The following is a 19,870-nucleotide window of genomic DNA, read 5'->3' as shown; positions in this document are numbered from 1 at the left end:
TATTTTATTTATTTAAAGATTATTTAAATGCAAGCAGAAAAATAATTTGCTTTAATTATACTCCACAGTAAGTAATTAAAGCTGGCAAAAGTGCTGGAAGCGATTTTGCACTTGAATGAGGTTAAAGAGTAAAAAGTTTTCTAGGCAAATGCTATTACAACACTTTCAGTTAATAATTATGCAGAAATTTAAATAAACTTCATTAATAACGAAGCAACAGAAATTATCCTCAGGCAGACAAATTTAAGTAAACAATGAAGTTTTATGTATTTATTAAATTAAAAAATCACTTCTAATATGCAATCAAATAATTATTAGTAGAAGAAGAAATAATAATATAAATAGAGAAATTTTATGTGGTTTTATGATTGTATTTTTCTATCTAAATTACTTAAAGAATTAATTTGCAGCCAACAAAGTAACCACAAATAAATTGCACGAATTCATTTTTAATTCATTCACTAATAATAATAATAATTGAATTTATTTGAATAAATATTTAATTTATATTGCAATTATTGCCAATTTTAGTATATTGTATTCTATCGAGATTTCAACTACTTTTAATTGTTTTAATTGATCACTTTAATTTCTTAATAAATGTAGTATGTAGTATGAGATCTCAGGAGTTGAGACCTGAAGTTGCAATGGTTATTACATACTCCCTTAATTTGAAATATTAGAAATATATTTAAATAATTTTGAAAATTTTTAAAGTGGCTAGAAATATTATTAAAACTAAATGAATAATTTAATCTTATAAAATTCTTTAAAATTATTCCTCAAATTAATAATACAAAATATTAACAATAATTGTAAATTCAATGGTTCCGCTTAAATGCACAATTATTATAAGTAAACGGATTAAATTTTATGAATATATTTAATAGAATTCTATATATTAGGATGAGAAAGTTCTATGCTCTACCACAATAGTCAGAGGAGATGTCAGCTGGTTGCAACCAGAATAGTTATAAAAGTAATTTCTGAGATTTTTTCCTGAAGTTGGTTGAGCACTTCATCCTTATCGATAGTAAAATCAAAGTGCAAAGAAATAATAACAGGCAAATTTTGCTAGTCATGTCCCATCACCTTTGTTGATAATATCATTTTTGTGTTGTGGCAGAAGACACTCTTTCAATCAACTAGCTGTTGTGACTGGTAATTAGCTCCTTAAGGCCATTGAAACTCCCACCGTCACGTGTGTGTTAGACCGTAAACGAATCATGCGAATTAAAGACATAGCAGAGCTAACCGGAATTGGAATATAGTAATGAGAAAGAAGGTCCAAAAGGTGCCTCTTAAAATATTCTCTTCCACGTGCTTGTAGTACTATAAACACCACAACAACAACTTCTTAACGGAAAATTTCTTATAAGGACAGCTTCTTTAAATTAAGATATAGTCACTAAAAAAAAGGCTATGAAGATACTCTTAGATGTTCCTTAAGTTAACCGAAACGTTTCGAAAGAAACAATTTTCTTTCTTTAATTTAATTAAATTTAAAAAAAAAACAATTAAATCAATCAGTTCATTTTGGATTTTTAAAGAAAACACTTTGAAAGGATCTTAGTCTGTCAACAAAGTAGTTATGCCATTATGAACCTTAAAAAATCATCCATTTACAAAAAAGTATTCCACTCAAACAGTAGTATTGTTTTTTGGTGCTAACTTAGAAAATTCTTTATACCAAAAAGACGAGTGACTTATCATTCGATCTGTTTAAAATGTAGTGTGAAATTTTGTCTTTCTGCTAATGCTGGTTGGGGGAATCATTCATCGAAATATTTCGTTAACAATAATTACAGAGAATTTTGTCCTGATAAATATTTTCATCCCGAAACACTAACAGTGAGCAACTAAGATCTTCGTTATCTTTTGAACTCCATCAAGTATAATGGTGTTTGATTATAGAAATGTCGCAGTGGTATATTTGACCTTTGTGTAAAGTAATCTTGATTAATTGGTATGCTTGACTGAATGATTAGTTGGAAATTGTTTGTCATCATAAAGTACAATATTTGATAATGGTTCATGTATGGATGGATGGACTGCATAGTTTTATTTGTATTTTTAGAAAGGACATATTGTGTTACTTTTGGTGTAAGAAACTAGAACTTATAGTTCAATTGAAGCAACATAAAAGCTTTCATCTCATTAAGTCTTCTCTTTTTTTTTTTTGAAAAGTGTATGAGTTGATTGCGGATGAATTTTCTAAGGATGCAACTGCATTTTTTTCCGAGTACTACATCATAACATCTAAGAGGTCTAATGAAGAAATATTTTATATTCATAATTTGTTTATTAGTGGTAAGTATTACACGGAATTGAATGTAAGTGCTTTAACTAGTTCGAAAGATCTATTGAGCTACCTTCCAGTATAGTTACAATATCAAATAATCATTAAGTCACAAATCTGAATTCGTTTTCGATAAACAAGCATTAAAACAAAACCATAGCACACAAAATATTAAATTACACAAACTCAAAGTAATAATAACAGTCCTCAGAGTATATCTAATGCAACTAATAACTTGGAAATAGTATTTATATTCACTTAATGAACAAATTATTAAAACGTATAAGTGAGATACTTTGCAAGTACGAGTAACTTTCCATCCGTACGAATTTGTGCAAGTCGCTTTTGGAGAAGCAACTATAAATTTGCTGCATATTAAAGTGCATTGGACTGGTTCGTTGCTCTGATGTTTGCGATTCTTGTTGTGAGGCGTTAAAGTGTTGTATTTATTTTGAACGCTTAGTTGCTTTTTGGCACTTAACAAGTGCATAAATCCGGGTCAGCATCTTTGCGATTGCATCCTCCGGTATCACATTCAATCTTTGTGCACTGGCAACTCCGGCTCGATTGTGTATGTGTATTTTGTCATGCATATTTAATTTATGGCGAAATTGTTACAACTACATAAACACTAACATGGGCTCTCCCTCGTATAGTACGAACACTCACATGTGAATATCTATGCGATATGGATAGTTTGGTTCCAGGAGCTTAGCTGGCTGGCTGAGTTCGTTAGCAAAAGTTTAGTTTTCCTTACATGCATAAACACTTTAAATATTTGTGTTTTGTAAGGATACGTAAATTGGCAGCTCAAATATGCATTTTCACTTGTTTGTATGACCGCTTTTATCATTATGGCTCAATATGCTGCCTCTGTGCTTGTGGTCATTATAGCTGCACTCGGTAGAGTTGCGAGACCTATTCTGCAGAACTGGTGCGAAACATGTAATGAATAGTCAAAGGCAATCTTGTGTTCTGCACGGTTTTGGTGTTTTTTTTTTTTTGAAATACAACAGAATGTAAAATGATAACCAAAAGTGCATGTAGAATGACAGCGAGAACAGTGAGAATAAGGGAAGAGAGTGGCAAACAACTGCAATAAGTATGATTAAACTACAGGTGGGGGCTACAGTAGTTGACGCTTCTCACTGTAATCCAATTGTATGGAATTAAGCACTCAATAACTGAAGCTTTGTCAGATGTTGTGCATAAAGGGATAGATAGAGTGAGAGAGAGTGAGAAGGTGGGAGAGTGAGAGCTGGAATACAGTATCCAATGTCTGTAGCTTAATCGTGTGTTGTCATGAAGGATTAACAAAAGGGAAAGAGTTAATCATAGAGACAGTTAGCGACAGAGAGAGAAAGAGAGAGAGAGAGAGAGACAAGAGAGAGTACTAGAGTTATAAACTTGGTGCGAATATAGGTTATAACTTTATATCTGAATATAAATAATAATAATATAAATTATAATAATATATAATAATATAATAATATAATAATATATAATATATAATATAATAATAATATAAAGTTATGATATTCGGATGCATTCAATGAAATTGATATATGTTAATGCTCGCAACAATATACAAGTTAATTGGATATAAATAAATTAAGAAAACACTTCAAGAAGAGATATAGGTATATGATAATAAAAATTATATGAATGTATAACAAAATATATTAGCATAAGCTTTTATTACAAAAAAAAAGGCGATGAAGAAATATGCAATGAATTGAAATGAGGTTTTACAATGAGAGATTATTTTTAAGCATTACTTTTTATACTAACGTTACGAAAACCCATTGTAAATTAAATATTAAAAATTGTTTGCTGAGCAGATAGAAACCTAAAATAAATTAGACTAGGGATTAAAAATGAACTTAACACAAAAGAAAGCCGAAGATCTTGGAAGTTAGAGAGAAAAAGAATGATACAGGGGAAGAGAGGAAGATATATAGTTGTGGAGTGAAAGAAGACAAAAAAGTGGAAGCAGAAATAGATATGAAAAGATATAGATAAGGAGATAGAGAGAGGTGATATATGGGGAGAGAGAGAATGATGAAGAGAGAAGAAGAGGGAATTATGAAGATCAAGAAAAGAGAAAGAGCTAATTTAAAAAACTAGTTAGAGCTAAAGATTAGTTGGATCTAACAAGAACGTAATTTTTTTGTAAAAGAAGGTGGGATCAAGTAATATTTAGTAAAGATAAAAAATTATTTAAGATAATATTAAGAAATAAAATAACGAGGGTACAAAAGAGAAGCACGGAGAAGAAAAGGGCAAAAAGAGAAGAGTAGAGAAAAGAAGAGCAGTTCTCTCTCTCTACAGGAGAATTCGTAAGTCGCAAGGCTTGAATACATATTTCTAAAAGATCTGCGAAACTTTATAGTATTCTGTTATAAATTTCAACTTCAAAAGTACATTGCAAAATATAAGTGATTCGTAAAAGCCAACATTGACATTAGAGAGTATAAGTGTGTGGAATCTTTAACATGATAATATTAAGACAAAGCAGTCAAGAGACTTAGAAATCATCGCTTGCCTATTGCGACAGTTTAATAGTCAAAGAAAGGATCAAGGGTTGTACAGTATGGGTTATTTATTTTTTAAGATCATTCGAAACTACAGAGTTTGTTTTCATATTTCAAGAAATATCTAAAAATTCTTATTCAATATTTCTTTAAAATTTTCTTATTCAATCTGTGGGTTGATTGAATTTTATTATACAAGAGAATGTAAAGAATAGAAGTTATTCTTATTAATAAAATTAGTCTAATTATTCTAATTAATTCTTTTTTTTTTTGTATTTTGAATACACTTTGTCTATATTACTTTTAGAGTTAAAACAAACTAAGTTGGTTGATTTATTTGTTGTCAAATATTTAATTCTCTTATTCAGTTTACATACGGTAATACCTCTTCACATATTTTTCTTTCCAGAAGTCTTGAGTATGAGTACTGCCCTCATATGTAAGCAAGGAGCAGAATGAGAACTTTAGCTCACAACTCAAAGTCCTTGCAACCGTCGTAAATCAGATATGCTTGCAAACAGCGAATGTAATAATTTCATGCTTGCCTATGTTCCCACCTGGTAGTCGGGTTCGTGCATGCATAAATCCCTTTGTATTGCTCTCGCTCTGTGTGAGTTTAGTTAAATATGTACAAGTATGCGATTTATCTTTGCTATAATATTTTGTTTTTGATAATTTAATTAAATTTATTGTTTTGCTGACATGACCACAACTTGGATGTATGCATGTATTACTCAGACTATATGCACACGTGTATGCAAATATGTATAGTCCTTCGCATCGAAAGTTTACTGTAGATACAAAGCAATAATCTCACAACAAGCACACTGACACCCTGCACTCAAGCACACCGACGACTGTACGAAAGTAGTAAATCTAAATAAATACTAAAGTCTGCATCGCTTTTCCTTTGCAGTTGGCTTCTTTGCTCAGATACAGATACAGATACAGCATTTGAGCTGGTATCGTGCAGATAGAATTTGCGATATGCATAAATATTTTTGCACAGAATATTTTAATATCTTTCAATAGCTTTGTGTAAATTTATGCTCTTTGGCCAAGATTAGTGCAAAGTTGTTAATGAGTTTTATGGCAGAATATTTAAAATTTAAGGTTTGCTTAAATTTAAAGTTCCTTAAATGTAATTTATTGATATAAACCCTATTCGGTGTTTAGTTGGCACAACGGAACCGCAAAGACTACGGCTTTCTGCTGAGTTGGTCTTAAGTGAAATTTATTGTGCCACAATGCAACGAAAGTTTATCAAGTATTTAATTATTTATGTTGTAAATTAGAAGGAATGAGAGGTCTAAAACATGAATTCTGTTCACTTTCTATTACTAACAGCAATTATGTTCTAAATTTAGTTAGTGAAAAATTTAATCTGGCATTGATATATGAACCAGAATAGAAGTTAGTATTAGTTGGAACTAATTTTCGGAGAAAAAAACGAGTAGAATTGTTTTTGGTCAAGGATTAAATAGTAGAATATGAAAATTAAATATCTCCTTGTAGTCATATATATTCTTTAACCAAGATTTTTAAGCAATGACTCTAGATGACAAATTATACTGACAGTAACTAAAAGCACAAAGTTATATAAAAGTTATTTGTCAGATATTCAGTGCTAACAAAACAAAATAAATTTCTGATTCATAGTTAAATTCTGAAGTGGGTGTGGGCACACGGCTTACTCTTACAGATATGAAGATGTACTTGGGTTATAGCAATGTGATCATAAGTTGCATAGTTAATACGTTGCAATTACTAATTGTCATAAATTTTATATTCTTCTGGAAGTCACTATAAGCACCTAAACAGTTAAAAAGTTAAGAACGTAGTAGTCAGTATTCTTCATAATGCATTTTTGGTTCTATTTAGTATTCATTGTAATGTTTTCATTGGTCGAGACATCCTCTAAAGCTAGCTAAATAATATTTCTATTGCATTTGAAGAGTGAAAGTAGCTATTTAAATGACTGAAGACAGAATTTAGATGGCAGACTCCAAAAGCCTTGGTAGAGATTAATAACTTTCTGCAAGGAGCAAATATAGAAAAGTCAAGCCTTATTATCACAGCGAGTTGAAGAAGTATTTGCAGCTAAACCCGGGTATACTAGAGTATCAATGAAAAGGTAGGAAATTTTTTGAGCGATGCTTACTTATACCCAATTCCATTAGACTATGTGGAGATTAATAACTTTTCGCTGCGGGAAAACATGAAAGAGTCAAGCTTTGCTACCTGAACGTATTAAAGAACTGGCTGTAGCTAGAATTGGATAGCATACTAGTGCTTCACATATGGTCTATATATCTATGGTAGATTTATTATGTCACTATACTAGCAAATTATCGGTTTTATGGTAGCGATTATTGTATCCCATTTTTTTAAGTATCACAGAACGAATATTTGCAAAAACTCTCCTCCGTTGCTTGAATTCCTTTAAGCCTGACTTTTGGCTTAAAGCGTTTTGATACTCTTGTATTTGATATGAATGGAATAATTTCTATGAATAATTGAGCTTTTGAAATACTAAGTAATTTTGAATGCCTACTCAAAGGAAATGTTTTGAAATTTTGCAGTTCTTCAAGAGTGGATTTAGCTGCCTTATAAAAAGAAAGACAATCACAAAGCAAGGATCCTACTTCGACCTGGATGTTTCACATATGCTATGTGGATGACTGTAAAAAATAAAGATAGGTGCCTATTTCAATAGTCTCTAGCGAATCATATACTGGGACCTTTAAGCAGACATCTATGGAAGCAGTAAAGCGTACTAATTATTTCGTTTTTCACTTTCAATTGGTTTGTATGATCGGAAGCCCATATGAGAACTGAGATAAAGAATACTAGTAGGTTATAAAACAAAAAATGACCAAATCCACTGTATGTCTACTAAGCATACGCCTAGTGTTTTATTTTGCACACCAAGTGCTGCAGGTGCATATTTTTAACTTTAGTAAGCCCTAGAGATGCAGGGAATGAAGCGTGTTTTTAACTTGAGATCCAAAGGGTTCATGTTGTGCTTCTCCAGGTGCTGAGACCTACAGATCAGTATAGGTTTTGGTACATCTCGCATCATACAGAGGAGGAAGTTATATCCTTAATACATAACTATATTGGTGCCGGCGGAAATTCTTAGCGATTTGCAATGGGGCGCTGAACAGCACTGCTACAGTGGTTTGTATGTCTCATCATTGATAACTTAATGTTAAATTCGTCACTTGATTATGAAAAGTAGATATATATAATTAAAAAAGGGGTTAGTTTGTGGTTGGTCCTATTTATCCGTACATATATAAGTAGTCAGCCTGGCGTCAACCACCAGCAATTGCAAGTCTGGATTATAGTTTTTTTCTCATGATTTTTATGCGTAAAGAATCTTCTTAAGTATTAGTTAAATATTTAATCTAAAAAGCTTTTAGTAAAAATTTTTTTATTATTTAATTTTATTAATTATTATTTATATTTATTTTATTAAAATAATATTACCCATAAAATATGTTTTATATATTAATCTAACAACTATTTTAATTAATTATATCTGGAACAATGGCATTGTCGATAAAATTTAATACATCCATATATAAACAATAAACAACAATTACGCAGCTAATCTTGAATTTAATTTGCTTTATATTTGCATGTAACTAAATAATCCGAATGAAGGAATATTAAAAAAAAAACTAATTTGAATAGAATATATGTACATTAAAGTGCATAAATATTAGGAATAAACAATAAAACTTAGTATGCATCCTGCAATATTCCCAATTATGCAATGACGCATACATGCATCCATTTGCATATCCTTTCGCATCTAATGCTCAATTAAATAATAATCAAAAATGTTCATATATACATCCGTGTATTCATCTATCTTGTAAGAAATGCACTGTAGGTATAAAGATATTTTGGGATAATATTTAAATTTCCATTTTGCTTGGGTTCCTTTGCATATCGGTGAAATCAGAAGTTTGTCTGTTTGTTTGCTTCATTTGTTTGAAATTTATTAAGAGAAATCTCAACTCAAATTGCAATTTTCTATGTTGTAGTGCTTTATAAAATATATTTTCCTATGGATACTTGTGGTGTAACAAAGACATATAGTTTGTATATACTGTTAGTTTTGTACTATTGAGTTATATCCTCGAAAGCCTTCATAGCAAACGCAAAACACAAATGTGTCTATCAAGTTATCCTGCCAAAGAAGTTTTAATACTGATATTGAAAATTACTAATAAATTTGATGTCGTGCACAAAATATCAATTTAATGCCTTTGCGTGCAATTTCCTTATTCAGTATCGAATTTTAGTTGATATACAACAATTACTTTCATATCGGAGCAGATTATCAGTAGAACAGATTCGATTTAATAAAAATAATAGAATTAATTTTAAAAGCATAAATGCGAGTCAAATGCATACGTGATGCCAACAAGGATGCAATCATTTTTTGAGTGCGCTACCAATTAAGGAAGCATAGTACCTTAACGATGGATTTTATAGGGAAAACTTAAAATGTCTATGTCCGAGATATACTCATGTATATGACTGATATATAATATGAATATACGCGGGCGATTTGATAAGTCAGTGACTATTTGAATTTACCGCGCAGTTGCTCCAAATGCAATAGTGCTTCCGTCAGCTGTATTCTACCAGTGGGCAACTTTTTAATTTTGAGCAAGTTACGTCATTTAGTGGGTGTTTGATAACCGTTCAAAGCAAACAACCTCGTGAATTTTTACGAAAATGGAAAGAAGTGAATTTCGTGTGCTGATTAAGTATTGTGTCCAAAATCCACGAATTGGTATACTAACTGCTACCCCATCCAGCATATTCTCCAGATTTAGCCCCCTGCGATTATTTTCTGTTTCCAAACCTAAAGAAACGGCGAAATTCACTTTTTTCCATTTTCGTAAAAATTCACGAGGTTGTTTGCTTTGAACGGCTATCAAACACCCACTGAACGACGTAACTTGCTCAAAATTAAAAAGTTACCCACTGGTAGATTACAGCTGACGGAAGCATTGTTGCATTTGGAGTAATTCACTAACTTATCAAACCACCCTCGTATATAATATATATTGTGAATATAAGTTTTAATTTAACGTCAAATTTTTCAGACGGAAATGACTATTAGATATAATAGAAACTAGTATATTTCTTAAAAAGGTTTTTTCGAACAGTAGTGAACCACAACAACAAAAATTCATTTTATATTATTTTAATTAATTGAATTTTTGGCTGACCATACAGCTGTTTCGAGTATTGCGAAATACCCATCATCAGTGGTCTTGGAAATAATTCTTGTATTTAATTATTCTTGGATTATAACTTTCTAAGACTGCAATTACTAGGAATCGAACTCACGCCCTGACAAATTTGAAGCTCAGAGTCAGCGCACCTTAACCAATTGACCGAAAGCCGTACTTAACTTTGCATGTTCGCACATATTTCTGGAGTTTTATTATTATTAATATAATATGTATATATAATATTGAAGTTATAATACTAAAACAGCATCTAATATTATAAGAGTATATTGTCTTTTTTTAATTAAATATAATTTAAAAACAATTTATAACTTAAAGAATATTTAGTTTAAATTAAACAAATCTATATAATAATTTATTTTAATTAAAAATAATTTCGTAATTTGTATATAATTTAATATAATTCATTATAAAGCAAAAATATATATTCTAATTATACAATACTTATATAGCTAAATTTTCCATAAATTAATGCGTGTATGACCAACTATAGTTCTCTTTAAATTGATCTCATCTGCCTTAGAATTTGTTCCTTTCCTCGTTATTGCATTTTAATTAAATTTATTTAAATGTTTTGCCTCAACAATGCTCATGTTATTTTAATTTTACAAATTGTTAGTACATATTTTGCATTTGACAAGGCTCCTCTCAATGGTATTGTTATAAACTATTATGGCATAAATTCATTTTGTGAAGAATTTTTAAAATATTTTGCAATAAGGATAAAGAAGAGTTGCTGTCCTTTAAGGCCTTGTTTTGTATAAAATGTTTCAGTTTAGACACAAACTATGAGAATGCCAGTTTCGTTACTTTTAATAGAAGAAAAGAAAATTAATTATTTCTAGATGGTATCCTTTCTTACAGAAACTACTGACAGTATTTGAATCAAAGTTTTAAAGTTTGCAATATGGGTTAAATATTTAAAATGAAATTTATTTTGTATTATATTTTCGGATACCTTACAAATATCATAAATTTTATATAAAAAGTGAACAAGAAATTATACTAACATGTAATTTATTATTTCAGAATTCGCTATAAAATATTTTTTTTAAGTTGGTAGCACTGAATTGTTTACTATGCTTTACTAAGCGCGTTGCAGACTATCATTTTTAAGACTATCATTCACATATCACTGTTGCTCAAATTTATTCTAGTGACGGAACCTGGACTTGCTCACATTCAAGAGTTGTCATTTAAGCAAAATTTTTGTAGAATAAGGGTGTTTACGCACGCTGTAAGTGTGTTTCGTACGCTGTAAGTTTGTTAGTGCAACCACTTGGAAATTGCTCTTGAATAACGAATGCAATTTTTTGGATGAAGACATCATTCAGCATGTGATGTGCTTACCAAAATTTGGGTGAACACAACAACATGTTGGTTGCGTGTCATTCAAAGGTGCAGACTATCATTTTTTAATATTATTCTTATATTTTCTCTCTTGAATGACACTCAAAATTGATAGGCTGCACCGCGCATTAGGAGCTATTAACTGTTCAGTATTACATTAGCATAGCGGTTATACTATTGAGCACATATCGGATAGGTAGTATGGATTCAGAAGGGGATTAAGGAATAGATAGAATAGAAGGAAATAAAACTATAATACAAAACTCAATTGAGCTACAACAACTCTGCCAAAAAATTAATGATTTCAATGTATAATTTTACTCCTAGGATTCACTTTTCCCTACTTATCTTCATAGCCAATTCTGGCTTCGACAGAATTTTAATTACTAGTTTCTGATGATCAATTAAATATATTTAATAGTGAGTATGACAGAGAGAGATAGAGAGAAAAGGGAGCGAGAAAGAGAGAGAGGAAAGAGAGAAGTGAAGAATAGAGAGAGAGAGTGAAATTGAGAAAGGAAGAGAGGAAGAGAGATAGACGAAGAATGAGAGAAAGAGAGAGAGAGGGAAGGCATTCGAACTTAACTCAGGCTTTCTTGACAGTTTTGAATACTGATGCAGACTGATAAATGAATATCGCGCAAAAAGGTTTTGACTGTATTAAACCAGTTAGAGTAAGGTTATCATGCAAGCTTATCACTTGTATTGTGTAGAACTTATCAGAGGTGAGTATCCATATGCATACGTACATTAATTTAATCCCACATAAGCGTCTTCTAGTTTCGATTTAACTTATATTTAGTGGAAGGTTATTGTCTGTATTCTGAATGTTGTGATCGATAGGGTGTTGCTCTTTCGTTCCTGACCTATTAAAAAAGAATCAAATAAATTTTAAAAATGTTCATTAGAGCAAAATTTGAATAATAAAAATATTGTGTTGCCTTTACATTTCGACAGGAAATTCAATATTAATAAAACTAATAAAAAATGTTTACTTTACGAAATTATTTTGTAAAATCAAATAAATTGAGTTCAAGTGAAAGCCTTTTAAGTTTTGAAATAATTCAAATATTTTATAAATTTAAAATATACAATGAAATAATTCTATTTATGCATTTACGATACACACTTCACATGTTATAAGAGCTCGACTACTGCATAAATTGCACTCTCATGAAGTGCAAGTGCATATCGAAACGTTAGATTATTACTGTAAAAATTTATGTTGGAATATCCTCTTACATTTGTTTGCCACATATAGTACTTATAATTATTGACTATTGAATTTTAATAGAATTTTGCTTCATGTTTGAGAATTTATTCAAAAAAAATTTGAATTTTTTATTTTGAAAAATAGGTCATCAAACCACCAGGTTGGCAATGCTGCAATGGACATGTACTGTGCAATAATTGCCGCAGTCGTTCTGTCAAATGTCCTGTCTGCCGAGTGCCGTTGGGACCCAGAGGCAGGTGTCTGCTATCTGATAAATTGTTTACACTACTAGCAGACAATTTTCCATGTGATGGTGGTAAGTGCAAATTACGATTAAATACGAGTATAGATTCTAACTGGTAACTTATAATATTCCTTTTTTTTTTTAAAAAGCGTCAAAATTGCTCATTGATTTGATGTAGATTTATATAGAGAAAACTAATTTTAAATGTATAAATTTAATATGAAATTTTCTTATTCACCGAACATGTATCAAATTTGCATTATTTTATTCAAAATTGTCCCAATTAAACTTGAATTTCGTATGGATTCAATTTTGTGTTCATCCCAGAATCTAAAAGTGATTACTTGTCTTGATGACCATAAAGGATAACGTAGAGCAAATTACTTTATTATTGCACACAGAATTAAAAATATCCTTACGTATGCCTTGACAGTGGACTCTTGGATATTTTTCTATTGGACAAGAAATGTTTAAACTCACATTAAATGTGTTGTCCTATAAGATTTGAGTTTATGCAAGGATAAAGGATTTGCATATGAAAATAAACTTTTTAATCGATTTTAAGACAATGTTATTATTTCTTTATAAAAGCAACTTTTTGGGTGCTTTTTAGATATATGTAGTTTAAATAATTTTTTAATTTGTATACGCATTTGTTTATAAAATGTTTAGGTCCTTTTTAAGTTCCAATGTATATTGCGCTAGGTTAGCATATTTTGTCTGGTGTTGAATTAGCCAGTACTATATCTTCATTAATGCAAAGACAGAGATTCATTAACTGTCGGGGATCCTGAGATGAATTCAAAAGACAGCTCACGTCTCGCCTGTGGATTTTCTGTTGCGCCGACTTAATATTTCAGTTGTGGTTTAAACTGATTGGAACAAACCAGAGTGTGTACAGAGTCACATTTAAGATGAAGTTGTAGAAAACTGAACTATGAAGTAATTGGCAATATATGGGAAATACTTATTTATAACTTATTAAAACATATAAAAAAAGTTAATTGAAAACAACTGTAACTTTCGCTGCAAAGGGCTGGGAGAGGAGGGGTGTGTTTGCATTTCAAGACAAATCTTAATTTGATTTTAGCACAGTTTTATAAATTTAAAGTTTGTTTCGAGTTGAACCCAAAGCATTGCCCAAGGAAAGTTTTTCAAAGGTACTCCTTTGTATACGGACCTCTATAGATTGCCAGATGTATCTATCATACGCTTATATTGGTTTCATCACAATTTAATATATTTAAAGCATTTTATAGCTATAGCTCACTATTGATAAATAAAACATCATATAAACAAGTTTGGAGGATGAGGAAACTTGCACTTTGGAAACACCCCTCTTTATACGCCACTTATATTAACTTCCCAGAGTTGTATTTCGTACGTCCATAATGATATCCTTACAGTTATATAAATCAAGAGTTTGATTTGAAGTGATCTTTATCTATTGGGAGCCAAACTCTTACTTGGACGAATTTGTGATGGAAAGTTGTCAAGACCACTTCCTTGCATAAGCCTATAGTTTGTCTGATATATATATTAGATGCCAATATTGGTTTAAATGAAGTTTTATATATTAAGAACTTGTTTTATAGCGATAACTTTAGTTTCGTGGCTGAACCTGTGCACCTGAGCTTGGGAGTGGCACTTTGAACTCTAAAATCAGCACCTTTGATGCGCCCTTGATTTATACTGGGATTGCTATATATGTATATCATAGGGCATGTTTGTTTTATCAGACTTTTGTAAATTATGTTTTTATAGTAGCGGTACGAGTAGCAGAGAGATAGGAGCCAAATCTTTACCTAGATGAGTTTAGCGCATCGGTAAATGCTTCTGGACGCTTGGAATGCTTCTGATTTTCAGTTGGATTGCAGATATGTGCATCACACTCATATAGTGGTTTCATACATCAACAGCTTGTTTTATGATAATAGCTCCGAGTTAGGTCCAATTCTCTATATGTATGATTTTTTGAGGAGTGCTTGAAACTCCCTTACATGCACCCATATTATATTCTTGGATTGCCAGCTATTTTCATTATCTTAAAGTATTTAGATAGTGTTAAGTAAGGATTAATAGTTTATTTTGTAGCGATTGTTGCAAGTTGGGGGCCAAATCTCGATATAGCCGAGTATGGGTGGAGTACTCGGCACTTCAAATCCACCCCATTGAATACGCCACTAATTTTCATTTGGATTACCAGATACGTATATAATATAATATTGGTATCGTTGCAGTTTTTAAATTCAAGAGGGTGGGGTTTTATAATAGCTACCAATCCGTTCAAGTGGCTACTTGGAACGGATTACTTTAAGTATAGAAGAAATATGGTTTATTATAATTTCTTTATCATTTTCTTAACATTTGTTATCATTTTTTTATATCTTGTGTATTGTTTAGCTTTATTGTATTTTATGTTCCCAATTTTTTTCTATCCAAAGTTTTTCTTCTGGAAGATTTTCTGCATTAATTTAATATTTTCTGATGTTTTTGTTTTTTGAAACTAAGTGTTACCAACTTAAGACTAAGTGAAGTTTTTGCTTTATTACAACTTCCGTAACAACTTCCGGTGTTACAATTGCTGTTTGTGTTGTTGCTTTTCGATCATTGCCGCGTTACTTGCTCTGCCCTCATTTGCTATGTTTCATGAACAGCAGATTTACGTTGTAAATGAAAAGTAAAAATAAAAAATATCAGAATAAAAGCATTATTTGCTTTATTTTCTTAAAAAGTTTTTATTTTTATGATGTTCACTAACGAGGGCAAAGGACACTTCCAACTCTAATAAAGTTAAAATTGTGTAAACACTGCGAGAAAGAAGGACTTGGCAATGCATTGCATGTGGCAACTATGGCAGTGGCAATAATGGCGTAGTGTCCTTGGCATGGATGTGGAGTTCTGCACTTACGTCGTACTTGTTTACTCAACTACTCGTGATGGTATAATAATTAACTCATGCAGATAATTTCTTTTAACTACATTTTATTCTTAGAAACTCCAATTAAAATTTATGATACAAAGCTTTGAGAGTTTATTAATTAACTGTTTAGCTTAATGAAATTTTATTACTAGAAACTAATAAAAGTGAAGTTATAATGCACTTCTACGGTTTTGCTAGAAGTACACATGTGTATATGTGGGTTGTTATTAAATTGTAGCATTATTTTTGTAAATTAATTAATTATTTTAATTAAAATATAATATATAAAGCAATATATGAAGCAATTCTTTCTATTGAAGTCTTTTTTGCTTTGAATTAAAATATATTAAATAGAAGATAAACCACAAATATGGACAGAACATTTCCTTATATATATTAGTATTAAAATTTATTAAATTTGTTGTGATAGAGTTGAAATTTCAATAGCTAGATGTAAAGAATTTGAATGCATTTAATTGCACATTTAATTTACATATTCTCTTGTTAAAGAGAATAAAAATCTTTGATATAAAAATTCATAATTCGAAAGATATTTGTACCTTCAGTGTCCTTAATTTTATACATTTCACAGATTTTAAATTGCTCCATTGGTTCTTTATTAATATAGAAAAATATGATGTTAGAAATTTTGGGTAAGTTTACCATGCTTTCATCGTTAAACACTTTTATGGTACAAGAAAAAAAAACACTACTTCTGATGCTGCATGATACCGGTAATATATATACCTTCTGCTTAAAAAGTACTCGGATTTTGTAAATAAAACACACAAACTTTAATTTTATTACAGCTTTATTTAATTTCCTTCAAAATATGCTCCTTCTGAAGCGATACACATATGCCAACGCTCGTCCATACACTTTTCGTAGGCCCGTGCAGGTATGGCTTTTAGTTCCTTCGGTGAATTCTCTTCTACCGATTCAATCAGCTCAAAACGCTTATCACGAAGGGACAATTTGAGTTTCGGGAACAGGTAAAGTCGCACGGCGCCAGATCTAGCGAATATGGTGCCTGAGCGATGACAGTGATGTCGTGTTTGGTCAAAAAATCGCGTACAACAAGAATTTTCCATAGTAAAAATCACTAAATGTACTTGATGTAGTCTCACATTAACAGCTGCTGTAAACAAACTAATTGACAGATGGCAAGAAAGGGTGTACCAACATAACAAAAATAAAATTTTTGAAAAAGGTCTATTACTTAAGGAGTAGTTACCAAACAACAAAATCCGGGTACTTTTTGAGCAGAATGTATACCAAGGGGCTTAGAAGAATAGAAGGGCTCTCAGTTTGAATTATAATAATCCAACTTATTAGTTATTAGTCAGCAACTTATTAGGAATTGGTAAAAAATTTTCGATATTTTATTGAATTAGTGATGTTACATAGCATACCCATGTTATTATGTATTACTTTTTAAGGGAGTTATTAAGCAACAATGGTAGAAGTATCAAGTTGGCGATAAAAATTTTTTTAAAAAGCCATTCAGTAATACACCTTAACCATATTGGAAAATAGTAACAAGACTGTAAGATTTTTTAAATTACCTCTGAATACGCGCTCCGTATCATCATATTTGTTTAAGTACTGGGTTTGTCATATTAAGTGGATCTATTTATTTTACCAAAAAATATATGAAAAACTGCTCTATTACAAAAATTCCATAAGACTCATGTTTTAAAGCCGTTTTACCATTAGTCATTTTCATCTTCCTTATCAGTGTTATCAGTTACAGTGTTGCCAGATAGGTCGATCTAATGTGTTCAACTTTGTATATTTTGGTTTAGTTATTTTTCGATATTATTCTCACTGCATAATAAAGATTTTGAGGACGTACTGCAACAGTATGAGGTCATAACACTTTGTATCCTACATAAAATTCGAGGACATTACCAATAATAACTAAATTTTTAATGAATAAAATATGTTTAATTAAAAGTATATTAATAAAAGCAAAATAATAATTACAATTATAATAAAAGTTGCTATATGAAAGGACAAACAAACAATTTGAAATTGTCATTGAAGTTTTAACAATAAAGCGACTTTTAATCCTTGTTCCTTAAATCCTTATTTTTAGTGGTAGCTCAGTCGATTAACGAGACAACAATGAGTTTCATACATAAGAATGGAAAGTGCGTTGACATCGTAAAAAGCAAATAAAATCCATTTCCACTTTATAACAAAATAACCAAATTGTCCTTAAAACTAAGCTAATTTAATTCTTATCCTCGTTCACATTGCAATGCAATTTAAACCAATCCAACCAACAATCATAGTTAATTCCAAAAATATTTTGATTTGACCCAAGAGCTTAGATTTATTTATGTAAATAGCAGGAAAGTCTCAATAGAAAGTTTGTGATGTGGAAAATGGAAACGAGACTGAACATTATCATTTAAAAGTTTATACAATTTTAATTAAAAATTTTAATATTTTGCTATTATCTGCATTTACAGTGAAAAGCAACAAGAGCACACCAACCCAGCAGAGGAAATGCACAGCGGATTATCATAATCACCCAAAGATGGCAATTGCAACAAAACCGTGCGAACAGCAACAATTTCAACAGCAAATTAAAACCAAAGAAATTAAGAAAAAGTTTAAATCCTTATATCGTCAACAGGAGCAACAACAACAACAACAGCAGCATCAACAACAACAACAGCAGCTGCAACAACAGCAGCGATGTCAGTCTCCACGACAAGAGCACAAGACTCATCAACAACAGCACAATTGCCAAGAAAAACTTAATAAAAATGGCAACACACAGGATGCGATGGTTACTGTTGTTGTGAATGATGTTGCTGTGGTGAAGAGTGTTGCAGAAATTTTGCTAAGAGAAGGGGAACAACAACAACAACAGCAACAGCAAGAACAACAAGAACAATTAAAAACAACAGTGCAATATAATTGTAAAGTTCCAGCCGAAACTAATAGCAACAAAAGTGACACAAGTAGAAGCAAAAATAACAACAACAATAACAATAATAGTATCTGGAACAGCAACAGTAGTTGCAATAGCAACAATGAAGCTGACACTGACAATAACATAAGCTTGCGGCGTAAAAGTCGAACAACCAAAGTCCATCAACATCAACTAAACGAGATGAAAATATTAAAAAGTCACGAGCAAAAGCAATTGCTTAACAACGACAAGAACAACAAGAACAACAATAACAACAACAGCAATAGAAACATTGACAGCAACAACAATGAAAGCATTTCTGATAACAATAACAATAGCCACAACGGAATAGCATTGTCCGTAAAAATGTCCAGTGCAAGTGTCAACAATACAGTCCAAGATTCTTATAACATTAATAGCAACAACAACAGCAATAGCAACAACAACAGGAACGCTTCCAACAATAATAACAACAACAAAAACAATGTTGATAGAGAATTGCTCGTTAAACACAAGTTAAAGTCAAACAGGAAAGCTACAGATTACTACATGTTCAATGTTGACGATGAGCAAAAGACGCATCACCACCAGCAACGGCAACAACAGCAGCAGCAGCAAGAACCAAGCAATAACTATAGCAGTAATAAGATTAGGGTCCAAAGTCACGAATTGGAAGACGATGAAGTTACAATTGTAAATAATGGAATGCCAACAAATAAACTACAACAGCGACAACAAAAACACCAACAACACCAACAATATCAACAACAACAAGAATATCAGCAACTAAATCAGCAACAACAATATCACAATTATCATTGCCCTACTGGGAAATCATGTAGTTGCAGCTACGTGAAAACTTCCGGCACTGCAATGGCAGTGACTAAGACAGCAATGGGGGTTGCAATGTGCAACAACAGCAATACAAATAATAACGTTAGCAGCGACAACAACATAAATAATAGAAAGAACAACAACAGTAAGTTGTCAACAACATGGATGACAAATGGTATAAAGTTATCACAATTTGATACTGCTGCTACTCTCCCCATAATGAGTGCGACTGTTGCTAGTTGTGATGAACTCATGTTGAGCCAAACAA

At 31.2% G+C, this 19,870-nt stretch overlaps 1 protein-coding gene across 1 annotated transcript in view; it reads left to right on the top strand.

The window, feature by feature from the left end:
• Positions 1–19,870, top strand: part of LOC119676547 (putative uncharacterized protein DDB_G0286901) — a 41,188-nt gene that overhangs the window by 18,874 nt on the left and 2,444 nt on the right. The window contains exons 4-5 of the mRNA XM_038087788.1: positions 12,820–12,991; positions 18,320–19,856. Coding sequence (XP_037943716.1) covers positions 12,820–12,991; positions 18,320–19,856 — 1,709 coding nt within the window. The remainder of the gene's footprint in view (positions 1–12,819; positions 12,992–18,319; positions 19,857–19,870) is intronic.

This window comes from Teleopsis dalmanni, chromosome 2 (assembly GCF_002237135.1).
Source record: "Teleopsis dalmanni isolate 2A chromosome 2, ASM223713v2, whole genome shotgun sequence".
Lineage (NCBI taxonomy): Eukaryota > Metazoa > Arthropoda > Insecta > Diptera > Diopsidae > Teleopsis > Teleopsis dalmanni.
Note: the sequence above shows the minus strand (reverse complement) of the source record. Positions and strands in the feature narration are given on the sequence as shown.